Genomic DNA, 20,024 nt, shown 5'->3' on the forward strand with positions numbered 1-20,024 from the left:
GAAGCTGACGTAATCTGCTCTCCCTTTCTCAGAGTTAATGATAATAGTAGGTGGGGTCGGGGGTTATACATGAGAGGTCAGAGAGTGGAGAGAAGAAAAGGCTTCCAAGTGTTCAGGAAGGTCAGATCATACAGGCTATAAGTTTCAGAGTGTAGCAAGAGAAGGGAGCAGAGGGGGAATAACACAGGCTATCAGTGTAAAGAGAAAGCTGTGCTGATACATGAGAGCTAGTGAAGGCAGCAGCATCCTGGACACACAGAACTCACATCAAGCTTGTATGGCTGGGTTCACACGAGCATGTTACGTCCATAAAGGACGGAACGTATTTCGGCCACAAGTCCCGGACCGAACACACTGCAGGGAGCCGGGCTCCTAGCATCATAGTTATGTATGATGCTAGGTGTCCCTGCCTCGCTGCAGGACAACTGTCCCGTACTGTAATCATGTTTCCAGTACGGGACAGTAGTTCCACGGAGAGGCAGGGACTCCTAGCGTCGTACATAACTATGATGCTAGGAGCCCGGATCCCTGCAGTGTGTTCGGTCCGGGACTTGTGGCCGAAATACGTTCCGTCCTTTACGGAGGTAACATGCTTGTGTGAACCCAGCCTGTTACTGAAAGAAACATGAACACATGAGAAAATTATGAAATTAAAGCAGCTTTCAAACTGAACATGAGGGGGGTCTGAAAATGAATGAAGGAAGATTGCAGCCTGAAACATAGCCCATCTTTTTTAACTCCTGATAACCACTAAAGAAGCCTTTAAAGAGTACCCATCACCATTCTGATCCTATCTGTTTTATTTAAAAACGTTACCCCCAATGAAATAGAATGATTTTCCAAAATGAAACTCGTCAAAAAAATTGTAAAAAATAAAATTACCTTACTCCCCGGCAAGCGCCTCTCGCCATGCCAAGTGTCAGCCATAAGAACTATCGCGATCTCATGCCTCTGACACTATATGCCCCCGGGGGTTATGGAAAGAGGCATAGCGGCGGTTATCAAAATTATTTATTTGTCCCAGGGGATAACGGTTTTTGAAATAAAACAAATAGGGTTAGTGGTCATAGGTGAATGTGAATACTTACCTATTTGTTCCTTTGCTGCTGCTCTTCAGGTACATCACCACTCTGGTGTTTATGAATCTAATAGCATGTCGTGACCACAATGGCCAATCCCTATGGACGAGTTTGTATGTTTGTGGCAGTGAAGGAATGAAGGAGAATTATAAAATATAAAAAATGTATTGTTTTATTTTTGACCACTTGAGAGCATTTTCAATCATTTACTTTCCATATTTAAAGTGACAAAATAGAACACATTTTGTGCAGTATTGCCGCTTCATACTTTACATTTCAAAAAGTCGCAAATTTTAGACAAAGACATATTACCTGTATGTTGTAAGGAAAGTGGTGTGTAAGTTGGTATCAGGCTGGAGGTCCCAGGTACATTTTATTTTCTCTGGGTAACTTGAAGACCAACATTGGATATTGAGCTTTTCTGGAGGAACTAAATAGACCTAAACATTATTCATCAGGTCATGGTAATAAAATATCTACAGTATATTCTGTCTGTATAAAAGTCTGTATAAAGACTTACACAGTGTCCATTGAAATCAATGGACGGTTTGTATGATGTGCAGAGGTTTCGAGACAGAGATGCTGCTTTATAGCCATGCTAAATGATGAGCGTGTTAAACGGGGGACAAATCTCTAAACTAGACGACCACTTGCACATAACAATAAGGTTGTATTCACACTTTGCGGTCATATTGTTTTTTTGCCACAATTTCTGTGAAAGGAATACAAGGAAAGGAAGAATCGGAGATATCTTTGATTGCGTGAGTGTGAGGAGGTGAAAAGAGTGGAGAGCAGGGGAGTAGATATAGGGGTGCAGAACTAGCAGTTGCACTCAGGAATGGCCAGCCTTAGGGGTGTGCGACCTGTGTGAGTTTATTTTTTGGTTGGCAATATGTCTTTATGGGGGCACTAGCTTCAGGGGAACGGGGTGTGCGGCACTAGCTACAGAGGAATGGGGTGTGCGGCATTAGCTACAGGTGAATGGGGTGTGCAACACTAGCTAGTGTGGCACTATCTACAGGGAGCACTCTCTACTCATATCTTTGATTAGGGTGACCAGACATAACTTTGCTCGCGGCCCAGAAATGTCAAATTTGCCCCTGTGGGTAAGTACAAGAATACTGCCTGCTGGGACCCTGTATCTAAGCCTATCACGTGTGATACTGTCTGCTGAGCCGCTGTACCTAAACCCAACATGTGATACTGTCTGCTGACCTACCATATCTAATCTTAGCATGTGTGATGCGACAATGTATTTAGTTCTTTCAAGTGGTGTAGCTATAGGGAACGCAGTCTTAGGGCTTGTCCACACGTAGCGGAATTGCTGCGTATTTTCCATCCAGAATTGTGGACGGAAAATACGCAGCAGAACAGTAGCAGCAAAGTGGGTGAGATTTAACAAATCTCACCCACACGCTGCATAAAAATTCTGATCCGAAATTTACCTGTGGTACATATTTTTCGTACCTCAGCATGTCAATTCCTGCTCCGGAAAGTGGACTGAATTGCTGTGTTTCTCTGAGGAGATATCATCTCCCAACATTGAGAAAAAGCAGCAAAATACGCAGCATTTTCAGTAAAGAACGCGGGAAATGGAACGTTTTTTCCACAGCGGAAAGTCTGCTACTTTCAACTGAATTGCTGCAACTTGGGGAAAACAGTCTGGAGCCTCCACTATCCATTAGGATTGACATATGAGGGATTGGGGTGTAAGCGCTGTTATTTGGACACTATATGGTACTGTTATTTGAGCACCCTTATGCACCGTAATTTGGGTAGTGTATGGTGTGATTGTGCTACTAAGATGTGATTTTTTATTATATTGCTCATGTAGTTTCCATATTTGACATATCACCTCTACTGTAATGAATACTATATGAAATAGTAGGATTAAACTTACGTCCAGACTTCCAGTTCCGGCGCTGGGGATGCAGGACGCGAGTGACTGAGCTCCCGCTCCCGTCCAGCCTATATGCTTGCAATAGTCGCTTCGGCGGCGACAATCAGCGGTGAAGTCACCAGCCCTGCACACGGAATCATCACAGGTGGTGCCTGTATGGACAGGTACCTCCTCAGAAGCGCGCAGAAGCCAGCCATGGAAGACTCAGCCGCGGCCGTGGTAAAGGGAGGTAAGATGGCGGCGCTTCCCGCCACTGCGACCCTGCTATACACACAGGAAGATGAGCTGCAGCACCATCAGTCCCAGCTTTCAAGCCCGACAGAGCACATAATGTCCGCTCTTCCTGCAGCCATTGATTATGTAGCCCTGGCCCGAGAAGTAGCCAAACAGATAGCGCCAGACCTGCAAAAGGCGCTGGAAAAAACGGTGCAAGATTCCCTAAACCGCGTGCATGCGGAGCTGGCACAAGTCACTATCAGAGCTGATGAGTTAGAGCAGCGTATGACGCTGCTGGAAGATGAAAATGAGCGTCTGCAATCCAAACTCAGAGGGGTGCTGTCTGTTACTACGCAGTTGGAGGACAAGGTGGAGGATCTGGAAAACCGCTCCAGGAGGAGCAACCTGCGACTGGTGGGGCTGAAAGAAGCGGTGATATCTTCCGATTTGCAACGAGTGTGTGAGAGGACATTGCCAGAAGCTTTAGGTCTTCCCCGTCCCTGCCGGGTGGAGAGGGCGCACAGAGTGGGGCCGGACCCCAGAAACCTCCCAGCAACAGACGACCACAGTTCGCTTCGTCCCAGACAAGTAATCTTTAAGCTGTTGGATTAAAATGATAAGGTGGCACTTATGAAAGCATTCCGCAGCAGATCGCGTCCCTTGGAAATACTGGGCATGAAAGTGCTACTTTTTGAGGATTTCTCGGCGGAGGTTGCAAAACGAAGGCGGGCTTTCAGCAAGATCTGCACCGCGCTGTTCCAAGCGAAAATACGTTTTAACCTGCAGTACCCAGCCATCTTGCGGGTGTTTCAAGAGAACGGGTGGAACAAGGTTTTCACCACGCCACAGGAAGCGGAGGACACACTTACGGAGCTTTGTAGGCGCAGACCACAGCCAGAGGAGAGTCACAGTCCAGTACACAGTCCGAATCGCAAGTCAAGAGAAGCCAAACGGAACCGACTAACTATGGAGCGAACCTGGGCAGAAGCTTTAATGCCCACACCTGGAAGATCCCGGGGGGGTCGAGCTGGAAATGGAGGGGACTCTCCGAAACCGCAGAGGCGTACGCGGGACCGCACCCGATCCACGTCTCCTGATTGACGGACGAAGATCTTTTCAGCACATTTTATTTAAGCTGATGTGATGATGATTTTGTGGACGTTGTAGACCAATTGCAGATTCTGACCAGATACAGATAAGTTTACAGATAATTTGAACGTTTTGAGGGAGATATTTGGCGGTAGTATACGGCACTCTGTACCGGTCAACAGCTGGCCTATTGTTATAATGTTACAATGTTATAAGGTTATAATGTTGAAATGTATGCACTCTGGTATTTCCCTGCATTTTCACTACAGGAGATTAGTGAGGGAGTTAGATCAGGCTCTGAGATTTTTCCATGTGGGTGGGATTGACCGGGAATGAGATAATGCCTCCCCCACGTAAGGGATTAGCTGTATCTGTCACAGATGGCAGATTGGGGGAAATTGTGATAGAAGATATGGGAAAAGAAGGTAGGGAAACCTTAAGGCGAAGCACGATTCATGTGGATATGTGATTTTAAGTCTGTTTGCATAAAAGTCCTGAAGATATAATCCAAACGGACGCTAGGCTGTTAAAATTGATGATATGGGAATGTATAAGAGTATGCACAGGCGACAAAGAGGTATTGAGGGGGCAAGGGCAGGTGTTACTTCCTCAGGGAAGGAGTCATATGTGCAGACTGGGGGGGAGGGGGAGGGAGGGGCGTGTTCTGACATAACAGAAAAAAGTGAAGTCATGTACACCAGTGGGTATGAAGGGGCTGCTAACCCTTGCCGCAGGTGATTTGAGGGTTTCGTTAGATAAGGGCCGGTTGGCCTTGTTGGTTCTGGCTTATAAGCCGGGTTTTGGTTATGTTGTTAATGTTTATACATGGCTCTTGGAAAAAGACGGATCTGACTCCCTGAACTTAGCACGACTTTTAGGCACTTTAGCTCATCTTATACATGGCCCAATAACATGAAAATAGTCTCTTGGAACGTTAAAGGGCTGAGATTCCCACAGAAACGGACCAAACTTTTACGACACATGAAAAGATTGCACCCAGATGTGGCCCTATTGCAGGAAACTCACCTTACCGAGCCGGAGTTTAAGTATTTGCAAAAATTCTGGGTGGGTCAGGTTTTTGGCTCGTCGGCAAGGGAGGGTAAGGCGGGAGTTATAATTTTGGTAAATAAAAATTTTGTGTTTACACTGGTGTCCCAGGAGCGGGATGACGAGAGCCGTTGGATCCATCTAGTGATGGAGCATGCAGGGGAAACCGTCAGTATTCATAATGTGTATGGCCCAAATACGGTTAACACTGTTTTTTTTGGTCATTTGGAAACCCAACTCCAGCAGGATCGCATTAGGTTTTTGATTCTAGGGGGAGACCTTAACACTGTAAGATCTTCAAAGGAGGATAGGAGCGCAGGGACTAGTTCGCAGAGAAATAGAGATAAGATCTTGCCCGACTTTTTAAGACACACGGCCCTAATAGATGCGTGGAGGAGTCTACACCCAGATGCGCGGGAATATACACATTTCTCCCATGTTCATCAGTCATGGTCGCGTATTGATTACTTGCTAGTTAGTGACGCATTATCGCGGCGTTTACGTGAAGCGAAAATTGAAGATCTAGTTATTTCGGACCATGCTCCGGTTACCATTACCTTGGCCGACACAGTAGCTAGAGGAACGGATTTTATCTGGAGGTTTCCCGCCTTTCTGGCAAAGGATGAGGGCTTTATACAGAAGCTTAAGGGGTGGTGGATGGAATTTGATGGGGATAATGTATCGCATCGCTCGGAACCGTCATTGTATTGGCGTACAGCCAAAGCGGTAATACGAGGGAAAATCATGCAATATATGTCTAATCTTAAACGTAAGACGACCGAAGGGTACAAGGCAGCGAGCGACAGATTACGGTGTGCATACACAGCATTTCTACACTCTCCATCACTGCCATTGGGGGAGGAATGGAGGGAAGCCAAGCGACAGTTTGATCAGTGGTTAGACAAAAGAGAGAGTATTTACCGGTCCCAATTTGATGCCGATTTAATGCGTTTCGGCAATAAAGCGGGCAAATTATTAGCGCGATTAGCAAAAGGGAGGTATGCACCGTCGCACATATCAACACTTAACGAATCAAATAGAACGCCTACTTCAGACCCCAAAAAAATCAACACCATATTAAGTAAGTACTACCAAGCCCTTTACTCAGAAACACCCATAGATCTCCAAAAAGGGAGGGAATTTTTGGAGAAGGTGAAGCTGCCAGGGCTCACCCAGGAGCAAAATGGTCACTTGAGCGCAGAGATTACATTAGAGGAAGTCTGGAGCGCCATTAAGACCTTAGCTAACGGAAAGGCCCCGGGTCCGGATGGATTCACAGGGGAGTTTTTTAAATCTCTGAGAGAGGAAATCAGCCCTACCTTGGTGGCATACTATAATATTTTACTAGGCACGGGGGCTTTACCAACAGAGGCTAAAGTAGCGCATATAAAGGTGCTACCCAAAAAGGGGAAGAATCCTCTTGACCCGGGGGCGTACCGTCCCATTTCGCTGATAGACCAAGATCAGAAATTGCTCACAAAAATTCTGGCCAATCGGCTGGCTATGTATCTACCCATACTGGTGGGAAAGTCCCAAGTAGGCTTTGTAAAGGGCAGGGCAGCAGTGACAAATTTACGCAAGGTGTTGACGGTGCTAGAAACAGTCAGGCATGATCCCCAGCCAGGTACCAGGCCGGCACTTTTAGCGCTAGACGCAGAGAAAGCCTTTGATAACATACAATGGGAATGGCTGGGGATGGTGCTAGACAAAATGAACATTCAGGGAGACTTCCGGGTCTTCCTGAAGGGAGTCTACAATAGCCCGCAAGCACGTGTTCACTCTTCAGGGTTCCTATCAGATCCCTTCCAATTACATAAAGGAACACGACAGGGTTTCCCCCTATCACCCCTGTTATTCAATCTGGCATTGGAACCTATGGCTAGATACCTTGAGGAATCGGATATGTTCAGAGGCATTCAAGTAGGGTCTTGTGCAGTGAAATTAGCCCTGTTCGCTGATGATGTCATACTTTTTATGTCGAATCCTCAAGAGCATTTAGGGAAGGTTTTTAAATTTTTACAGGAATTTTGGCAATGCTCAGGATATAAAGTCAACATAGCTAAGAGCGAACTGCTGGAGTTGGGCAGGCCATTGCCTAAGACCTTTTGGCAATCCTTGGGTTGCGGGATATCACCGGTTGAGCACTGCATTACTTATCTGGGTATCAAAATAGGGAGGACACCAGACACTCTGTATGGCCTAAATTATCCCCCGTTAATTAAAAAAATACAAGCGGAACTCACTAGATGCCGTTGTCCCTCCTGGGAAGATGCCATCTGATTAAGATGGTTAGTTTCCCCAGATTGCTATACCCCTTTCAAACACTTCCTCTATTATTGAAGCATGTGGATGTCTCGAAACTGACGGCTTCATTCACTAAATTTATATGGGCAGGAAAAAGGCCGCGCATAGCACTTACCAAGCTCATGATGGGTAAACAAGAAGGGGGTGTGAACTTTCCGAATGTCAGGGGTTATAACGTGGTCTGTCTTTTTCGCCATGTAGTAGATTGGCTTCATGAGACAAGGAATTATTCCAACTTAGATCTGGAAGGGGAGTATGCCTCACCCTGGAACCTAAAAGCTTTGTTACATTGTAGAGTTGCGTCTCTTCCGTGCCGTCTCAAAACCTCCATTGTATTGAGAGATACAGTTCTAGCTTGGAAAGTGGTACGTAAACAGTTTGGGCTACCTCACCTGGTCTCGAAATATATGCCGTTAAGCGGACATCCAGAGTTTTTACCGGGAATAGACAAGGGGGACGGAATTGCTTCATGGGGGAGGGTAGGCATGGGCAATGCAGGGGATCTTATGCACACAGAGGAAAAGAGGTGGTTAACTGGGGAGGAAATCACCACTAAACTCAGACACATAGCAGGGAGGGTCAATTTTTTGCAAGTACTTCAGGTACGAGCATTTTGCACCTCCAGGCTCAGGGATTTGAGTAAGGAAGCTACCTCGCACACTCTGGATGAGGTCATGGGTCCAACAACTGGGCGGGCGACCATTTCGGGGCTGTATGGAGCATTAAGAGATGGTTTTGTTCGGCCGCAATCAAGGATTAGTTTTAAAAGCTGGGAACGGTGGACTCAGGATCCAGGTATAGGAGAGATCATACTGGGGGGTTGGGAGACGGTACGGAAGAGTGTGATAAATGAGAGCTGGAGGGAAACCTATTTTAAGTTGATGCATGCAGCTATATATGGCTTTAATATTCTGCCTTCACAATCTTTCCCTGACTGCATTACAAGTTGTCCCAAGTGCAATACACCACTGACGAATTTGTGGCATGGAGTGTGGGGGTGTGTACATACGAAACGATTTTGGGGGATGGTACAGAAATATATTGAGGACCATTGGAAAACGAATCTCCCAATGACGCCGCAAGCGCTACTATTCCATCAGGCGCGGCCGCCGGAGGAAGAGGGTGCTCGAGGAATGAGATCACCTCCCGTGCTGGTGCACACGATTCTACTGGTAGCCTTGAAATGCCTCCTGAGTAAATGGCTAGAGGCAGACATGCCGGGATTAGAAATGATTGTGTCGCGGCTGAAACAGTTATTGGTTCTTGAGAGGGTGGAGGTGGAAAGGCGGAAGGAAACGGGAACCAAGATGCTATTTGATAAGTGGCAAACATTCATAGAATCGCAATGTACAGCAGCCGAAATAGCGGAAATTGTTAGGCCCTTCCAGTACACAAAGTGGTATTGTACACAGCTCTTGGCAGGCACTTTAGGGGGGTTGCAACTCTGAATCAGCTGAGGGAAAAAGGATGAGTAGAAACTCATTAATGACCTAGGTCGTGTCGGGGTTGGGGGAAGTCATGCTTTCGGTCCATCTGAAGATAGACAATTATGCCATGTTCATATGTTTATATGTTTATGTGTTATGTTGAATTTAATTCAAAGTTAATTCCATGACAGTAGAGTGCTGCGCACTCATGATGTAACTGTTACGTGAAATGTTTGTAAGAAAATGTGAAAACTGATAATAAAAAGGATATTTAAAAAAAAAAAAAAAAACTTACGTCCAAGTTGTAGTTCTATTAGGGATAACGTCTTGTTGCTGTGAGGATGATGACAACTGTAATTACCAGCCTGGTGTTTCTTTGCGTCTGCTAGAGTGAGATGGCGGCTTCCATTTAAATATACATCCGCACTGTTCCCAATTGTCTTCCCATTAAACCTCCATTCAACATAAGAAAAATAAGTATCACAGTTCAGTTCAATCTCTTTTCCTAGTTGTCCAAGCTGATGGGTAATTGGAATAGTCACTATGAATAAAGGAGGTAAATATCAATAATTTTCTATATCAGCAATCAAAAAAAAGATTTTTATATAAAGCTACTATTGTAACTATAATTTATGCCACCGATATAAGTCAATAAGAGACCCCATGTATACCTCCCATGGAAGGCTCCGACATATCCCTACTGTATAGGCATACCAGTGTAATACATTGCCCGAACTTCTTGGGCACAGCACTACTTAGCTCGGTGAGGCTCTTGACGTTACCGTCCATCTATGGACAGTGACGTTAGCAGCTTTGAAATGCCGGAATCCCCGGCCAGAGCGTCGGCAACGCTCTTGCCAGGGATTCCGCTCCTAGAGGGATCCCATGATGTCACCGTATAGACAGTAATGCCAGAGACTCCTCCAGTCCCGAAGTCCTCGGCCAGAGTGCTACAGATGCTCTGGCAGGGAAATCTGTAGTAAAAAGTCCCTGACATTACTGTCCATATATGGACAGTGACGTCAGGGGCTTCTCAAGTCCCAGAATCCCATATTCTGGGCCATATCGAAACAGATGCTCTGGTCGGGGACTCCCAAGTTGAAAGTACCTAACATCACTGTCCATACATGGACAGTGAAGTCAGGGGTTCCCCAGGGCTGGAATCCCCAAGCCGAGCGCTACCTGATGTTATTCCATCCTTCAAAAAAAAACAAAAAACTATACCGGCGTATACCAGCCCTACAGAGGCAAAAAGGACACTCTTTTGGACTCTGTTGGACTAATGGACCACTTTGGACATTTTTTTATTGTGTATGTAGGGTGCTTTCCCATTGTGCACGCTAAACGTAGGGCCAAAATGAAATGTGAACACAGCCTTACTAAGGCTCTATTCACATCACAATTGGCCATACAGTTTGCAGTATACATCTAGATATTATATAAAAAAAATATCAATATCCAGGCGTATACTGTATTGTACTCATACTTCCTTTGGCCAGGCTTACATCAGGATATTTTTTTACGGGGACTGCATTATGGATGTGTATGATAAGAATCCTGTTGCAGCCATGAGGCCTAAATAAAGACCATGCGGCTGAGGGGAACCCAAGTTGGACCCACATAGATCTAATATTAATTACCTATCCAGTGACGCAATTGAAGTTGGATCATTTTGGAAGCTTTTATATATCAGTGTTTGCGTGTGTTATTGAACCAGAAGGAAGTGAAAGCTGCAATTCTTAGTATTCACTCAACACAGAGTTCTGCGGACTTCCTCTTTCACAAATGACAAATAGAGACCTCAGGGACTGAATTTGGGAATGTCACAATAATGCAATAAAGGCTAACTATTGCTTGTTGTTGATCTTCAATAACGATAATTTTAAGGAAGCCTGACTGGTTCATAAAAAAACAACGTAGCAACATTAACAAATCGGCATTTCTTGTGAGAGCTGCTGCTAGGCAAGGATGAAGCTCTATGTCCTGCAGCATGGAGTTTCTTCCCCGCCAGCTGTGAGGATCGCCTTGTTGGAAATGACTATCAGATCCTCTGCAAAGACTTCAAACCACTAAGGCCTTAAAGGGAACCTGTCACCAGCATTTCACCTATTGAACTCTAGTCACCCATCCCTGGCCGTTGCTGTCAAAAGTTCATTGCCGTTATTTATCCCCTTTGCTAAACTCCTCCTCCAATCGTAAATAACGGTCTGCAAACATTGTGCACCTTTTACGGTAATAATCCGGCAGTCTTATTCGTTCCTCTTCTTATGCCCGCCCTGAATGCCGAAATTTCGCCGGAGATATCGTGTGTGCGCCTATCATGTATTGTCCTACACTCCCTGCTTCGTCTGGGCACCAAATCTAGTTATTGCGCATGCGCCGCTATGGTGTTCAGTTGTGCGCACGCACCAGAACAGGACATCTATGCGCAAGTGCGGAATTTCGTGTGTGCTGAGTGAGACAAGGAGCTGTTAATCAAAAGTAAGGAGGCGGGGTTAACTCTTCGAAGGAAGATATGACTCTTATGCTCATTAGCATACGGTGCGGTAACACAAAAAAACTGAATACTAAAGGTACAGAGTCTACTTAGAAGATAATTATAGGTTACATAAAAATGATTTTTCACCCACTTCCCCAGGTATTGCTGGTTCAATAGGTAAAATGCTGGTGACAGGTTCCCTTTAAGACTCTAAATGCATGGATCTCTTTAGCCAATATATTAGAAGGGGAAGCCTACAAACCTGCCACAACTAGAACACTAATCTAACTTATTCTTATGTATATTTCTCATTTCTTGTCTCTTCCATACCATAGAGGTAGGTCTATGATATGGGATCCGTTGAGACAGGGAGCCAAGCCTTGGTTGGTCCCATTCCCAGGGCCGTAGCTGTATAGGGTGCAGAGGAAGCAGTCGCTATTGACCGTGGCATCTAAGCAGTATAGCAGCGGTGCTCCTGCCACTGATCTCGTGGGTACAGTGGCATTACCCACAAGATCCGAGTGATGTCACGATGCGGGAACTAGAACCTGCTCATAACAGATATATCCGTCGCTCTTAGTTAAGGGGTTAGCTATTCACTCTACCTTCCCCTATGGTACTTTTTTTACCCGGTAATGAGGCAAAACGCTTTGACACGGTTAAAATGTCCGGCAGCAGTTGGGAAAGATAATTACCGTTAGTCATAGACAAAAAAAAACCCTGTTTACAACAAAAGGCCCATATGTTAAATACCAAATAGTTGCACTGTAACGGCAGGGGGTAGGGAGACGGACAAGTGAGCCCTAATCTACCCGCCACTCTGTCCCTGCCTACTTGCAACGACCCGCCCTAGGCGACGGGGTACAACTGGGCGGCGGTCCCTGCGCTCAGTAAGTGCACGACAAACACGACAAACATACAAGGAACACAAGCAAGGAAAAGGGGCCGTTGCCCACGGCAACACCGTGAGCAACCAGAGTGGTGAACGAGCCGAGTCAAGCCAGGAGTGTGCGAGGTACAAAACGAACAGCAGAAGAGTAGTCGGTAAGCCAGGGTCGGTATGGAGCAGGATCAAAAATAGCAGGAGCTGTAGCTGGGCCAGGAACCACAAGGAAGGAAACCAAAGCAATAACAAGCACCGAGGGACAGGAAGTGCAGGCTTAAATAGACCGAGGGCGGGAGCTAGCTGAGTCTGGCCAGGTTACGATAGGCTCTCCCACTCCTAAGCCTGCCAGCCTGAATGGTGGAAGCAGGAGTCAGTCTCAGGGATGTATTCTCAGGTGCTGACTGATTAGTTCTGGGAGTTAACCCAGCAGTGCCTGGCAGATCCTTTACAGTACCCCCCCTTTTATGAGGGGCCACCGGACCCTTTCTAAGTGGACCTGGCTTACTGGGGAAACGCAGGTGGAACCTCCTGACCAATACCCCAGCGTGAACATCCCGGGCGGGTACCCAAGTCCTCTCCTCGGGCCCGTATCCTCTCCAATGGACCAGGTACTGGAGGGAGCCTTGGACCATCTTGCTGTCCACAATCCTGGCCACCTCGAATTCCACCCCCTCAGGGGTGAGGATGGGAACAGGAGGTCTCCTCGAGGGAGCCAAGGACGGGGAGCAGCGTTTGAGGAGGGAGGCATGAAACACGTCGTGTATCCGAAAAGACGGGGGTAACTCCAGCCGGAAGGAGACAGGATTGAGGACCTCAATGACCTTATACGGCCCAATAAACCGGGGAGCAAACTTCTTGGACGGAACCTTGAGACGCAAGTTCCTAGACGACAACCACACCAGATCCCCGACCATAAACAGGGGGTTAGCAGAACGTTTTTTATCAGCCTGAGTTTTTTGTACGCTCTGGGACACCTCTAGGTTTTTCTGAACCTGGGCCCAGACTGTGCACAGTTCCCGATGAACGACCTCTACCTCAGGATTGTTGGAACTACCAGGTGAAACGGAGGAGAACCGTGGATTAAACCCAAAATTACAAAAAAAAGGAGAGACCCCAGACGAGTTACTGACCCGGTTATTAAGGGAAAATTCGGCGAGGGGAATGAAAGAGACCCAATCAAATTGACAGTCAGAGACAAAACACCTTAAGTATTGTTCTAGGGACTGATTAGTCCTCTCCGTTTGGCCATTGGTTTCAGGATGGAAGGCAGAGGAGAAGGACAGATCAATCCCCAACTTCATACAGAAGGCTCTCCAAAACAATGAAACAAATTGTACCCCTCTGTCCGAAACAATATTGACAGGGACCCCATGGAGACGCAGGATGTGTTTGACAAACAAGGTAGCCAACGTTTTGGCGTTGGGTAGTTTCTTGAGGGGCACAAAGTGGCACATCTTACTGAAGCGGTCCACCACCACCCACACCACCGACTTGCCTTGGGATGGAGGCAAATCGGTGATAAAATCCATGGAGATATGTGTCCAAGGTCTCTGGGGAATGGGCAACGAACGCAGTAAGCCCGCTGGTCGGGACCTGGGAGTCTTGGACCTAGCACAAACCTCACAAGCGGCGACGTAGGCCTTAACGTCTTTAGGCACCCCAGGCCACCAATAATTTCTGGTAATGAGGTGTTTGGTACCCAGGATGCCTGGATGGCCAGATAGTGCGGAGTCATGATTTTCCCTAAGTACTCTTAGCCGGAATTGCAGGGGAACAAACAGCTTGTTCTCAGGAAGGTTCCCGGGAGCTGCACCTTGATCAGCAGCAATTTCAGAAACTAAATCAGAATCGATCGAGGAAATGATTATACCTGGAGGCAAAATACAAGCAGGATCTTCCTCCGAAGGAGGGCTGGCCATGAAGCTACGCGACAGTGCATCAGCCTTAATATTTTTAGACCCAGCCCTATAGGTAACCAAAAAATTGAATCTGGTAAAAAATAACGCCCATCGAGCTTGTCTCGGGTTTAGCCTCCGGGCAGATTCTAGGAACACCAGATTCTTGTGGTCGGTAAGGACCGTTACCTGGTGCCTAGCCCCCTCCAGGAAGTGGCGCCACTCTTCAAATGCCCATTTAATGGCTAAGAGTTCGCGGTTGCCAATATCATAGTTACTTTCAGTTGGCGAAAACTTCCTGGAGAAGTAGGCACAGGGGCGGAGATGGGTGAGGGACCTGGTACCCTGGGACAAGACAGCACCCACTCCCACCTCAGATGCGTCAACTTCCACGATAAATGGCTCCATTTGGTTGGGCTGAACCAGCACCGGGGCCGAGACAAAGCACTTCTTAAGGACCTCAAAAGCCTGGACAGCCTCAGGAGGCCAGTGGAGGAGATCAGCACCTTTGCGAGTGAGGTCCGTAAGGGGCTTAGCGATGACCGAGAAGTTAGCAATAAATCTCCTGTAATAATTAGCAAATCCCAAAAAACACTGTAACGCCTTCAGGGAGGCAGGTTGGACCCATTCCGCCACAGCCTGAACCTTGGCGGGGTCCATGCGGAATTCATGAGGAGTGAGGATTTGACCCAAAAATGGAATCTCCTGTACCCCAAACACACATTTTTCGGTTTTGGCAAACAGTTTATTTTCCCGAAGGACCTGGAGCACCTTCCTGACATGCTCCACGTGGGAGGACCAGTCCTTGGAAAACACCAGTATGTCATCAAGGTACACTACCAGAAAAATCCCCAGGTAATTTCTCAAAATCTCATTTATGAAATTCTGGAAGACCGCAGGGGCATTACACAACCCAAAGGGCATGACGAGGTATTCGAAATGGCCTTCGGGCGTGTTAAACGCAGTCTTCCACTCATCCCCCTCTTTGATGCGAATAAGGTTATACGCCCCCCGTAGATCCAATTTAGAAAACCATTGGGCCCCCTGAACCTGATTAAAGAGATCAGGAATCAAAGGAAGGGGATACTGGTTCCTTACCGTGACCTTATTCAGGCTACGGTAGTCAATGCATGGCCTAAGACCACCATCCTTCTTCCCCACGAAGAAGAAGCCAGCACCTACCGGAGAAGAAGAGGGACGAATGTAACCCTTGGCCAGGGATTCCTGGATATACACTCTCATAGCTTCACGTTCGGGACAAGAAAGATTAAATATCCTACCCTTAGGAAGCTTAGCTCCTGGTACCAATTCGATAGCGCAATCGTATTCTCTATGAGGAGGTAACACTTCGGAGGCCTCCCTAGAGAAAACATCAGCGAAGTCCTGAACAAACTCGGGTAGCGTATTCGCCTCCTTAGGGGGAGAAATAGAATTAACAGAAAAACATGACGTACAACATTCATTACCCCATTTGGTTAGCTCCCCAGTATTCCAGTCAAACGTAGGATTATGCAACTGCAACCAGGGAAGACCTAGCACCAAATCGTACGATAATCCCTGCATCAACAGTACAGAGCATTGCTCCAAATGCATGGAGCCAACAAGGAGTTCAAAAACAGGGGTATGCTGTGTAAAATAACCATTAGCAAGAGGAGTGGCGTCGATACCCACTACCGGGACAGGTTTAGGCAAATCAATAAGAGGCATAGCAAGGGACATAGCAAATTCCACAGACATGATATTAGTAGAGGACCCTGAATCCACGAAAGCACTGCCGGTAGCAGACCTACCACCAAAAGAGACCTGAAAGGGAAGCAAGATCTTAGTACGTTTCATATTTACGGGAAATACCTGTGCGCCCAAGTGACCTCCCCGATGATCACTTAGACGCGGAAGTTCTCTGGCTGCAACCTTACGCTTAGGACAGTTGTTCACTTGATGCTTGTCGTCCCCACAGTAGAAGCAGAGACCATTCTTCCTGCGGAATTCTCTACGTTGTTGGGGGGACACGGAGGCCCCGAGTTGCATAGGTATCTCTGAATCTTTCGGGGAGGAACGAAGCAACGGAGCTTCGGGAGGCATCATGGGGGAGTCGGAGGAGAAAACACATAAACGTTCACGTTGTCGTTCCCTGAGACGTCGGTCAAGTCGTATCGCTAAAGCCATAACCTGGTCTAGGGAGTCACAAGAGGGATAGCTAACTAGCAGGTCTTTCAGGGCATTCGACAGACCCAACCTAAACTGGCACCTTAAGGCAGGGTCATTCCACCGAGAAGCTACGCACCACTTCCGAAAGTCAGAGCAATACTCCTCAACAGGTCTCTTACCCTGACTTAAGGTCACCAGCTGACTCTCGGCAAAGGCAGTCCTGTCAGTCTCGTCATAAATAAGTCCGAGAGCAGAAAAGAAACAATCAACGGAGGAAAGTTCAGGGGCGTCAGGAGCCAAGGAGAAGGCCCACTCTTGGGGCCCTTCCTGGAGCCGGGACATAATTATACCCACCCGCTGGCTCTCAGAACCTGAGGAATGAGGCTTTAAACGAAAGTAAAGCCTACAACTCTCCCGAAAGGAGAGAAAAGTCCTCCGGTCCCCTGAGAACCGGTCGGGCAACTTGAGGTGGGGTTCAAGAGGTGCGGTGCGGGGAACTACCAGGGTAGCATCAGGCTGGTTGACCCTCTGAGCCAGGGCCTGGACCTGTAGGGAGAGACCCTGCATTTGCTGAGCCAGGGTCTCACGGGGATCCATAGTGGTGTCAGGGACCAGGGGTAGACTAGGTATGGGCTTGTTATTATGTAACGGCAGGGGGTAGGGAGACGGACAAGTGAGCCCTAATCTACCCGCCACTCTGTCCCTGCCTACTTGCAACGACCCGCCCTAGGCGACGGGGTACAACTGGGCGGCGGTCCCTGCGCTCAGTAAGTGCACGACAAACACGACAAACATACAAGGAACACAAGCAAGGAAAAGGGGCCGTTGCCCACGGCAACACCGTGAGCAACCAGAGTGGTGAACGAGCCGAGTCAAGCCAGGAGTGTGCGAGGTACAAAACGAACAGCAGAAGAGTAGTCGGTAAGCCAGGGTCGGTATGGAGCAGGATCAAAAATAGCAGGAGCTGTAGCTGGGCCAGGAACCACAAGGAAGGAAACCAAAGCAATAACAAGCACCGAGGGACAGGAAGTGCAGGCTTAAATAGACCGAGGGCGGGAGCTAGCTGAGTCTGGCCAGGTTACGATAGGCTCTCCCACTCCTAAGCCTGCCAGCCTGAATGGTGGAAGCAGGAGTCAGTCTCAGGGATGTATTCTCAGGTGCTGACTGATTAGTTCTGGGAGTTAACCCAGCAGTGCCTGGCAGATCCTTTACATGCACAATATATGTATGCACCAACAGGTACAATAAAGTAACTTCGCATTGGATGCTGTCCCGTTTTGTCTACCAGTCCTTCTATGCTCTTATGCCAACAATAATACATTTTATACAAAGGTGCTTGCGCCCAGGTTCAGCTAAAAGTGGTAGAAATATCTAAATAAAACAGGGACCTTTAATGCCAAATTATGCTCGCAACGACAATAGATTTCGTTACACAGAGGAGAAAGAGGATTATTTTGTGTAAATTCTATTATTTAATCAAATTGATATTACTAGTGGAAAACGAAGGAAAATGATTTTTTTTTTTACATTTCGGTCTATTGTAACCTACATTTAGTACCATATTTAAGCCCCATTGGCGTCATTCAAGGGGGAGAAATTTTGTTGAGGACATTTGGGCATTAAAGGCACAGCATATCCATTGTAAATTATGGTTATGTTTTTGGTTTAAACTAATATATACATCCTTTAGTTTTAAAATTCCAAAAGTTTCTTACCTTTCTTCTCCAAGAATGCATACGTAGGAACCAGAAGTACTGCTGCAAAAGTTATTGTCCAGATCATTCTTGAAATTTGAAGATAACAACAGCAACTCCTACAACGCAAGTTCAAAAAGAATAAATCGAATGTGAAATCAGTCCTAAATGTAATGCCAGTCTCGTCCTCTCTCATCTAAAGTACTGTTGAGAAACAATGTATGAGTCTGATATTTGCTACATTAGATCCTCAAAAACAAAAAGTGAAACAACCTCAAACTAGCACTTCCAATAACAGTCTTGTGCTTCAGTAACTTTAAATTTACTTGGAAATCCCAATTCATTGGAAAGCCCATGGATATTTACAGAATTGACATATGATCTATACTCAGGATAAGTGACAATTGTCTAATTGCTCGGGCCCCCACCGACCGTGAAAACCTGCAGATCCTCCTCACTGCACACAGTGAGCCATAGTCGAGCATTTTCACACCACTATATCTATTCTCTTTGGGACGGATTGTCTTTGGTACTCAGCTTTTTCCGTCATTCCCATAGACTTTGAATGAAGTGACAGCGCGCATGCTCAACCGCCATTCCATTTAATGTCCTCTTCCCGGCGGTTGAGCAGCGAAGAGGAAAAGGGGGTTCAGGACACCCATTCTCACAATCGGCGAGTGTTCCTGTGGTGGAACACCCATTGATCAGACAATTATCACCTATCCGGTGGATAGGTGAAAATTGTTGATTCTGGGAATACCTCTATTAAATACTAATATTTTCTACTCATCCTTAAAGCGTACACGATTCAGCTGTAACATTAAAGAAGCACTCCAGTGATTTTTTTTCCTTCTTTTATTATAAACCCGTTCTGCCAAAATGTCTAATGATGTCAGTATTATATCAATTGCTTGTTCCTTTCTAGGCTTTATTATATGGCTTCCGTTGGATCATGTGACACAATGGTGACCCCCTATGGCATCTCTGTTCTAGAAAGCAGTCACACCTCACAATGTGACCCACTTCCTGCTGTTTGGAACAGCTGGATGACGTGAATCGTGATACTGGCTGCGTCAACCAGAGTAAAGAGTTACGACCGCCAGAATGCAAAGAGGCTTAATCAAAAAACTGTTCATGTCCTCAGGGCCAAAATTAGATTAGTTTTAAAACGACCCACCAAAATCCACCTATGAAATGGTCCTCAGTAAAGTTATGTTAAAATAAACACCCCCCCCCCTGCCCTTAATTATAAGCTGCTTCACCCTTTAGCTTACATACGGCGATTGATTTAATTTCAGCCACCATCTTGCTTCCTCTTCGATGTCCTGTGGAGTGGGTGGTGATACTCAGCAAAATTACATCAGATAGTTCTCACAGCCCACTGTTCCAAGCTCACGACATCCCCATCATGACCTTAGAGCAGCGTAAGGTTGCATCGTCAGTGTCCTCTTCTGAATGGGAGGTGTAATGGTCCTACTACAAGTGGAGCAGAGCAGGGAATCAGCCTGGCCTCTTTTTCAACCGGAACCTCCGACGTGGACTTGATAGGATCTGCGGGGGAAGGTTTTATGGTTGGACACCGGACTGATGTGTGCCCTATTGAATAGGACAGGAGAGGCTTAGATTACCCGTGCACAAAAAAAACATGGTGTGCATAGTCTGAAACTAAGGCGGCCATGATGGGTAAAGAAAAAAAGGAACAAAGAAAATTAGGAAAACAGCTAAAAAGAAAGAAAAAAGTCTATAAAGGTATGTTTACTACTTAGATTGTGCAGTATAGCAAATTTTGTTTCTTAACCGGAGGTAGCTTTAAGGGGTTAAGGGCTATGTAGACCTTTGGAGGGCATATATATATATATA

The 20,024-nt window shown here is 46.5% G+C and overlaps 1 protein-coding gene across 1 annotated transcript in view; it reads right to left on the bottom strand.

Annotated features, from left to right (window-relative positions):
- Nucleotides 1-18,252, bottom strand: part of LOC142665919 (interleukin-27 subunit beta-like) — a 37,296-nt gene extending 19,044 nt beyond the window's left edge. The window contains exons 1-3 of the mRNA XM_075845728.1: nt 18,186-18,252; nt 9,358-9,603; nt 1,392-1,509 (exon numbers count right to left, since the gene is read on the bottom strand). Of these exons, the coding sequence (XP_075701843.1) occupies nt 1,392-1,509; nt 9,358-9,603; nt 18,186-18,252 (431 nt within the window). The remainder of the gene's footprint in view (nt 1-1,391; nt 1,510-9,357; nt 9,604-18,185) is intronic.
- Nucleotides 18,253-20,024: the final 1,772 nt, after the last annotated feature.

This window comes from Rhinoderma darwinii, chromosome 13, assembly GCF_050947455.1.
Source record: "Rhinoderma darwinii isolate aRhiDar2 chromosome 13, aRhiDar2.hap1, whole genome shotgun sequence".
NCBI classification, from domain to species: Eukaryota; Metazoa; Chordata; class Amphibia; order Anura; family Rhinodermatidae; genus Rhinoderma; species Rhinoderma darwinii.